Source organism: Lontra canadensis, unplaced genomic scaffold, assembly GCF_010015895.1.
Source record: "Lontra canadensis isolate GAN:19392208 unplaced genomic scaffold, GSC_riverotter_1.0 scaffold103, whole genome shotgun sequence".
NCBI classification, from domain to species: Eukaryota; Metazoa; Chordata; class Mammalia; order Carnivora; family Mustelidae; genus Lontra; species Lontra canadensis.
In genome coordinates, this window is record NW_022631097.1 from 1,263,145 (window position 1) to 1,272,321 (window position 9,177).

The window sequence follows — 9,177 nt, forward strand, 5'->3', positions numbered from 1 at the left end:
AGGGCACTAAGGAAGAAAAAGCAGTTTCGCAAGACCAGTTTTGATTACATATAAATATACAGAAATAAAATCCCTTAGAAAAGACACCTTATAGAATTTTTCTCATGCCTTGGCCAAACTTTACCATAAATCACATTTTTAAGCGTCAGCTTTCATGATTCTTCTAGGAGCAAAATGGGTCACATAAACCCATCTTGGCATTCTCCAGTTTACAAAGCCTGTCCACACATCACACTGCATGTGTTTGTCAGAAACCTGTTTGAGGGGAGCATGTGGTTGGGCAAAAATAATCTCTCCTTCTCCCTCCCCTGTCAAGCTTTCTATAACAGATACTTTTCTGTAAGTGGGTAGAAGAATCCCAGAACGGTGGACAGATACCCTGGTAACTTAACCATTTGGGTTACAAAATAGAAAATATTAGCATACAAAACAGGTAATAGATAACATTAAAATTTGCTCTTCTATTAAAAACTATAATTGATTTTAAATAGCTATTTTATGAATTAATTATATTTTAATATTTTAAGTGACATTTGAGACATTACAAAATTATTTTATTAAAAGCATGTAATTAAAGCTATTTATTATAACAAAATGTTTTTACAATGCTATTCTTGGCAACAGGAAAATGTTTACCCTCATTAAAATATGTTGAGTACCATTTTTTGGAAACCATGTCAAGCACAATGATAATTTTAGGGTTCAATTTGTCCTATAGAACTGCTAAATATTTTTCTAAACTCTAGTTTCTATTTAAAAACAAAGGTCTATCAATTCTATTTTCACTTAAGAAAACTGGATGCTGAAATGGGAAGCAAACTTTTAAAGTAGATGAAACTCGTTTTTAGTCATCAGAATTTAGAGTCTAGTCTTTTCATCTGTTCTTTAAAATATAGTAAGTACTCCTCTGAAGCTCCATTTTGTTCTGCACCATTAAATTGTACAGTGGCTATAAAATATTCCCAAGCAACCTCTTTAAATCAGTGTACCTACCATTTACCACAGTAATGGAAAAGGCAAACACTGTAAAGGAAAGAAGGTGTCTTGTGCCAGCCTGTAGTTGGGGGTGGTTGGTGGTCCTTCCAGTCCATATTTCTCATGCAGAATTACACCTAAATTTTGGAAACAAGGCCTTTTGCTGTTATAAGCCATCACTAAGTACTTCTAGGTGGTTTCACGTGTGAGAGGCTGAAATGCTTTCATGCGCTACATACCACAATTAATAGAGCAAACAACTTCTCAGGCACTGCAAATTTTTCAAAACTGAAAGGCCATATTTTAAATTCAGTGATAGTGTCTAGTTGCACGCATATCATAATCTGAGCCTTTGAAATATGAGGAACATCTAATGGCTTCAGAACATCTTGCAGATCAAAAGAACATACCCATTTTAAAGTTTTCACTTAAAAAAAAAAAGCATGACAGAGTTTGAAGCATTAGATAACCCTGCCCATTGTTAAAGACTAAAACTTTCCAAGCGAATAAAAGAATCAAGGATCTCTATGTTCACCTTTAATTCAGGGAATGCGGCAAAGGGAGCCCTAAGGGAAGAAACCCAAACTTCTCAGCATCCTCTTTAGAACTCAGAGTTTCTCTCCTTTCCTCAAAGAAAGAGAAACAAATGCTGATGTCCTTTATTTAAAATTTGAGAGTACCTACACCCACAACCCCTTCCAGCATGGGGTTTTACTGGAACTAATTGTAGTACAAATCAGTATAGGCATAGAATTATGCCTTTGTTTTCAAGCTTCAGGAGAGTAAAGCTCTGCTGGAGGCATCTGGAGTTTCACTGAGATCTAGAGCAGTTTCAAATGGTTGTGTTTAAGATAAGAATCTTGATCTTGGGAAATGCTGGTGACTGTGCCTGGACAGCAAAGCACCTGTGCCTCATCCTTTTCTCCCTATCTTTTATCCGCTGGCTGGGTAATGTGTTAAACTGGTTTTTTTGACTTTCCGGAACAATATCTAATTAGCAAATAACACAATTCAGTGACATTTAACAGTATGCAAATTCCAGACACTGCAATCATAAAAACCGTGAAGACAGTCTTTTCCGTGGGCCTGGAAACAAAGCAGTCCACTGTATTGGGACAAGGCCACGCATTGCATTTCACCAAACGCTGCATGGAGAACCCGTCATACATGATATAGAAGACATACATGAAGACCGCTTCAAAGATGACCCGGAAGAAGATGCTGCTAGTGTAGGTCCACCACAGTGACCCTTCAATGCGGACCTTCTGGGTTTTGATCTCTTCAATGTCTTTAAATTCACTCTTTATCTCTCCCTTAATGAACTTCCTTTTCTTCTCATGTCTCCGGTAGGCAACGTGCATGGCCACCAAGAGAGCTGGTGTGGACACAAAGATCAGCTGAAGGGCCCAGAGTCGGATGTGAGAGATGGGGAAATAGTGATCATAGCACACATTTTTGCACCCAGGTTGTAGAGTGTTGCAGATAAAATCGGCTTGCTCATCTCCCCACACTTCCTTTGCGGCTACTACCAAGATCATAATGCGAAAAATGAAGAGGACTGTGAGCCAGATCTTCCCAATACTGGTGGAGTGTTTATTGACACCCCCCAGAATAGTCTGTAGTGTGCTCCAATCCATCTTCTTCTCCGGGTGGTCTGCACTGGAAAAGACAAAGTGAACACAATATAGGAGTGACTAGTCAGGACAGAATTTGGGAGACTTCTCTGGGTCCCAGGAAAGGCATTAAGTCTCAAATCTCTTCTTGAGCAAACACCAACTCTTACACAACCTCACCAAAAAAGGTCAAAACAAAACCAACCTAGTTTGTGTAGGATTAGATGCGTAGTTCCCAAATCACCTGAAACATGTTTGTATGCGTTCTCTAATAAAGAGTAGTTTATTCACCTGAATAATTCACCAGATGTTTAGCACATAATAAAGATTTGGGGGTTGGGGGAGGAGCACCACAAGCAAAAGTATTCACTAACTTAAAGGTACTAATTAGTGCTGACCCAACTCTCTGCAGACTCTGCTTGAGTTACTCAGCACTCCATCAGCACTTAGCTGTTGCATCTGCCTGCTAGCCCCAAGTTTTGGATGGTACCATGGGGACTGATACAAGCTGAGGCCAGCATTTCCTTAAAGGCCAGTGGGACATTTTCCTGCAGAGTTCTTCCCTCTCTCCCTCCTACCTTTCCTCCCTCCCTCCCTCCCTCCTTTCTTCCCTCCCTCCCACTCTCCCTTCTTTCCTCTCTCTCTTTTTTCTTTTTAGATTTTATTTATCTGACAGAGAGAAAGAGCACAAATAGGCAGAGAGAGAGAGAAGGAAGCAGGCTCTCCAGGGAGCTCGATAAGGGGCTCAATCCCAGGACCCTGGGATCATGATCTGAGCTGAAGGCAGATGCTTAATCAACTTAGCCACCCAGGAGCCCTTGTGCCACTTTTCTTAAAAATATTTCAGTTCACTTTCATGGACTTGGGGTGCAGTAGTGAAATGACTGGTACCAACGGTAAAGTTTATATTTAAGGCACTCCCAAGTTAAAATTTCACAAAAGGCTTCACTTCCTTTTTCTACATAGAAAGGAACAGGTTAGTTACTATCTATGGATAGTTACTATCTATGGATAGTTACTATCCATATGGAGCAAAGTTACTCTGCAAGGATTTTGGCAAACTTTTTTATGGATTTGTGGTCCTCACTGCCATGCTGGGACTGATTGCTCAGTTAGTACTGAGGGATATCTGTTTGGTAATTGCTGTAACTGTACATTTTTATTGTGGGTTTTGGTTTTAATTTAGAAATGTTTCTAAAGAGGCACATTAAGAAAAATGACAGAATATTTAACTCAGTGATTCCCCCCATCACTGGCCCTAGAGGGTGAGTCACTGTATCTAAGTGCAGAACCAAAGCCAGCAGGGGTAATGTATTACTCATTGAAAAGGGATTTGGAGAAGCCTGTGGATCAATGTTTCATGAGACAGAGGCTTTCTCTTCAGCCCAGAATAGGAGGTGTCTTCGTTTATTCATAGTTACACCCCCTCTGTCTCAATCAACCCCTCTTGTAAACAGGATTCTACCTCTCTACAATTCTGGTGAGTGATAGGTTTTCCACACCTTCTAAGCTGATAGTAAATCCTCCTTCTCTTATGTTAAATGCTCTCATTTTGAGCAAGTTGGGTCCTGTTTCCTGATGGACTTCCTAAGCAGGCATGGAAAGAATACCTTTCATCACTGTGCCTCATCTTGGTCTCAGTTGTGGGGCATCAAGGTCTGGCTGAAGCCATCCAAAGCAACCTTGCCCAGAGGAGGCAGGAGAGAGGTGGAGAAGAGTCACAGCCAGGAAAACTATGTATGACTGAAATGTGCTCGAGAAACATTTAGCCCTACTCAGCTCCACAAGAGACACATCAACTGGAAGAAACCAGGGTTTAGTCCCCAGTTAAGCCCTGACTCTTCAGACACAGACTGTCTGGGAGATCCTTAGGTGAACCAAAATTCATCTTTTAGCCAAACAATTTTATGAAATTTAGTCCAGTTCCTCTCTGGCACTTACCAGCTGGAAAGCAGAACACTCACTGAACTAAACTGTCCATGGTTTAATTCAATACATCTGGCTAAAAACCTATGGGTGAGGCTTATGCCTTTGCCTCTTCCAGAGTACCAAAGATCGCACATTCTTCTGTAAACCAGTCCAATCATCATCAGCTGAGAAAAATTCAGTTCGAAGCACACCCTGTATTATTGTTGTTTTTTAAAGTTCTTGGCTGAATTGCAACTACCTGTTTTAAAGATCCTTTTAGGAAGAGGAGCAAATTAAAATTTGCTCCCCGAATGAGGTAGAGGTTAGAACTCAAGAAGGAATTGTTCTCAATATTCAAATAATCCAGGGAGCTGCTCTCTTGCCTTTCTTGACCTGGCAGATGGGTCATGGGCAGGCTCCTATCTTGCCCACACCACCCTGTAATTGTTTGGCGTTCTGCCAGCAGTGAGTTGAGGAGCTGGTTCTGTTCTTCAGGGAAGGCACTGGGTGAATCACCGGGTTGCAGAAAAGGCAAAAGGAATTCTTTACCCCTTAACTTCTCAATCCTTACTTTCTGGATGGTTGACCGACCCACAGAGCGCCCCCACCCCCTCACAGGTGTCTGTAATTGCGCCTGACTGAGCACACTAGTTTTGAAAGAGACTCAAAGGGCTAATGGGGACATGGCTATCACCAAACATTTCAAGACAGAGTCACAAGTAAATGGTCATGGTCATACGGGTCCGGCTATCAGAAAACTGAAAGACACACACCATTTAGGCTTATTTCCCCCTTTCACTGAGGGAACACTGAAAGGTCAAAACAGCCATCCTAAAGAGTACGTTTCCCAGCTGTACACTACCTCATTTGTAAACAACTGTCCTAAAGCTTTCCTTCCAGCTGGAAAAGCCACCTGGAGATAAACGTTCTTGATTGTTTAGGAGAAAGAGAAGCTTAACTCAGATTTAGGCTTCGGTCTGGGTCTCTGGGCTCACAGGGGAAGGGAGTTCTAGGTAATCTCTGCCGGACCTCGACCTGAGTGATTTTCTTTGCAAAGACAGTGTGAGGAGGTAAAGGTCAGTTTCCTCCTGTAAAGGCTTCCTGCTTAACAAATGAAATTGAATTTTCTTCATGAACTAAGCCTTCAGCCAATTAAAAACTTCTACTGGCTACAGTTAGAGCAACCCGGCAGCGGTGCGAGAATTTCCTCGGAGGAATATGATCGACAATCAATCACGCCGAGGTCGAACTGTCTCCGACTGGCTGGCTTCCCCTCCCCCCGCTCGCGCGCCGAACCCGATCACTGCCTCTGGGGTTCTGTTACCACGTCCCCTTCCCCGGCGCGCCGCTGCAAATCCGGCCTGAACAGCCCGATTCAAATTTCAGAGCTCTGCCGAAGGAACTTCCTTTCCCGAAGTTCACCCTCGCCCCCTGCCCTCCGCCCCGGGTCCGCTGTCGCGACTGCCCGGGACAAGGACGATGCAGGGGCCTCAGTGCACGCCGGGTCCAGTTGGGGGGATCTGGGTTCCCGGGCCGCGTCCAGGTCCCCCAGCTGGCCGTCCTGGGGTCCCTCCCGGCGCCGGGTCCGCTAGCCCAGGCCGTCCCTGGGTCCCTCCCGAAGCGGGGTCCCCCAGCCCAGGCAGTCCCGGGGCGCTGATGGTTGGGCGCCGGCGTCGCGGCCTCACCTGCGCGGGAGGGAGCGCTCCGCGAGGTCGCGGGTGGCGGCTGTGCGCTCCCGCGGAGTCTGGGCTGGTGCTGACGGAGGCTGCCTCGGCGCTCTCTGTGCGCTGCGGCGCCGCCGACTGGCTGAGAGTCCGGGAGAGCGGAGCGCGCCAGGCGCGTCGGGTCTTCCACACCTGCTTGCCCTGCGACACCTTTTAACTGCACGCCACACTCCGCCTCTTCCCTGAAGCAATTTAGAAAGTTACGGAGGGGGAGGCTCCTTGCTGTCCGGCCGCCCCCAGTGCTGCGGGCGGGGCGCGCACGGCCTTCCCGGTAGCCAGAACTTCCCTGGGACACGGTTCCCTCGATCGCCCTGCCCCCGCCCCCCAGGTACTGGAGATCCTGGGGTCCGCAGTGCCCCAAGCACACCGGAGCGCCTGGAATCCCCTGGGTCCCCAAGCGTCCCGGGGCCCCTCGCCACCCTAGCCCTTCCGCGCGGGGTCAGAGCTGGGGGAAGCTGAGCCTAGTGACCTGAACAGGATGCAAAGCCCCAGGCCTCCGCTCCCTGAGTTCAGGGAATGGGTGGGGTTAAAGGATAGCTGTTGTTGCCGTTATTGTTATTTCTACTTGGACTAGTTTGACAGTACTATTGTATGTATGTATATATATGTGTGTGTATATATGTATGTGTGTATATATACACACATACACTTTAATTATTAGAAAAACAGACGTTCCCAACGATTTGAAGATTTTACTTCAGGCCATGAAGGCTCCAGTTCCTTGCGAGGCTCTCCGCTGCAGCAGGGTGGCGCAGGGTCTGTTTCCTCCTTGGAATTTGGGTTCAGAGAGGGAGAGCAGGTGGGGCCATCGGGCTGGTCAAGTTCCTGCTTCTTTCTTCCCGCAAAAGCAAACTCAGCCAACGCCACCTTGAATTCCCTTCCTGAATCGACCATTTTTAAACAAGGGCTGTTGTTGGAGGTGGTGGGGGAGACAAATTTTGTTCTTGCCAAGGTTGGCATGGGGCTTCTCCGAGGGCCCTGGATGTGGGTGTCCAGCCATCTGCACCGCGGCAAAGGGTGCGGCACCTAGGCTCTGCCCACTTCTTCCTCCCTTCCACAGGTGGGAAATCACAAGATGGTTACTCAATTTGAGGTGGGAGAGACCCAAATTATTCAGAAAGAAAGAAAGTATGAATGAAGTCTACAGCCCTTCTTCCCCCCCCCCCCCCGCGCGCACACACACCATGAAAGGGGACCACGAATAGGTTTTTTGGAGAAGATCCCGGGCTGTTCAATTCTTTTGGAAGCTTGATCTCGGCTTATGAGGTCTCACTGTCCACGTTTCGTTGGGTATTTTGATATCTGGAGATGCAGTGGATGGAGAATTAAAACTGTCATAGCAGGCCCGTCGTTGGGAAAGGCATGTCAAGCCTCAGTGGCTGTTACCTGCTCAGGTAACTTGGTTCATGATTCCTGCAAAGAGAGCCAGTGTGGAAGTGCAGGCATGCTTGCTCTCATGCTCATCTTTCCTTAGGTGAATTTTATGTGAAGCAAAGATGATGATTCATCCTGACAGAGAAGATCTAGCCTCAGAAATGGATTTCCCATGATTGCCACCATTAAATGCGTGAAAGCATTGACTTTTCCTTATCAGATTGGTGTGCCATTGCTATGGGCCAATTTAGGCCATTCTTGTATGGGCTAACATGAATTTTTTCCTGCAGTTACTACCCCACCTTCCAGCTCTTAAATCTTAGTCAATGAGGGAGTGTCTGTTCATGAAAATACAAAGCCCCAAGAGCTGACAAAAGCCCTTACATGGTCCATCTGAGAGATGTGCTGAATCGGCTTTTTAGAAATTAGGAGGCAAAGATGGGTGGAGTAGAGAAACCTCCTGGGTTTGAGCACACATCAGAGTTGAGATGGGAGGTGTCTTGGGACTGTGAGGAGCTGGCAGGTAGGCCCTCCCTTCATTTTTTCCCCCCAGGGCAGCAGGGGCAGTGCTGTCTAGAACTCTGGGCTGGAATGCAGGAAGGGTCTAGAACCACTGTAAGCTTGCTGGTAAAGACAGTTTGGAGATTGAAAGTTGACTCACTTTCCCATATTGAAATATTTCACCTTAGGTTTTAGTGTCTGTCTCTTGATTACAGGTTGTTGTTCAACTTCCTTTTCTGTGTTTTCCCAGACTTATTCGCCCTATTTGCACAATTAGTGTGTGGCTAATTGTATATCAGAGCTACTGCTATCTGGGGCTATATAGCTAGACTTCCTATAGCTCTTAAGTTGTAACCTGAATTTGTTCTGTTTTGTGTGATTTGTGTTGTTTTTCTGTGTGTTGGTGTTTTCTTCCTTACCAGACTGGGGTTCCTCTAAGACACAAAATCTTAAATATATGTTTTTGTGTCCTCCACAGTTCAGGAGGAAAAGAAGAAGACGTAAGATGGAAAAAGAATCTCAAGTTTGGGTATTTGAATTCATTTCCACATGAGCTTAGACATATATACAATTAGCAAATCAAAGCAGAAATTAGTATTTTTGTAAATCCTATAATCGTTTTGTGAATAGCATCATCTATTGCTGACTTTTTTCTTTTTGGTAAAAAGCATCATTTTGTTAAAGGGTTGCCCTGTTTTGACATATTTTCATCTTTGAACATACCAGTCCTTAGAGAAAGCTCTGCCCTCTTCCCAGCACCACAGAACATGGCAGAGGATCAGGGTGAGTCTGCTGCTTGATTGGCCTACCTTTGTCTTATTAATTTATAGGCACTGAATAATATAGGGAATATTTTTTTACTTGGCCTTATGGAAAAAACACTGGTGTCTTCTGAATTGGTCTTGAATGATGCAATTCCCAGGAAAAATTGGTCTTGAATGAAACAATTCCCAGGAATAATTGAACTCAAATGAAACAATTCCCAGGAAGAAGCAGGCACTTATCGAGTAGCTATTGGTAGTTAACTGACGAAGAGCTTTGATAGCTACACCTTGTCACTTTGGAGTGTCAAAGATACATAT

The 9,177-nt window shown here is 45.1% G+C and overlaps 1 protein-coding gene across 1 annotated transcript; it reads right to left on the minus strand.

Moving 5' to 3' along the window:
• Positions 1-496: 496 nt before the first annotated feature.
• GJB2 (gap junction protein beta 2) lies at positions 497-6,271 on the minus strand. Its single transcript, XM_032838241.1, has 2 exons — positions 6,182-6,271; positions 497-2,634 (listed from the first exon to the last, which is right to left on the minus strand). The coding sequence occupies exon 2, from the start codon at positions 2,610-2,612 to the stop codon at positions 1,932-1,934; it is 681 nt and encodes a 226-aa protein (XP_032694132.1). The 5' UTR covers positions 2,613-2,634; positions 6,182-6,271; the 3' UTR covers positions 497-1,931.
• Between the last annotated feature and the right edge of the window lie 2,906 nt (positions 6,272-9,177).

What these genes read in the sequence shown, in the direction of transcription:
- GJB2 (XM_032838241.1), bottom strand. Translation starts at nt 2,612, where the DNA reads ATGGATTGGAGCACACTACAGACTATTCTGGGGGGTGTCAATAAACAC.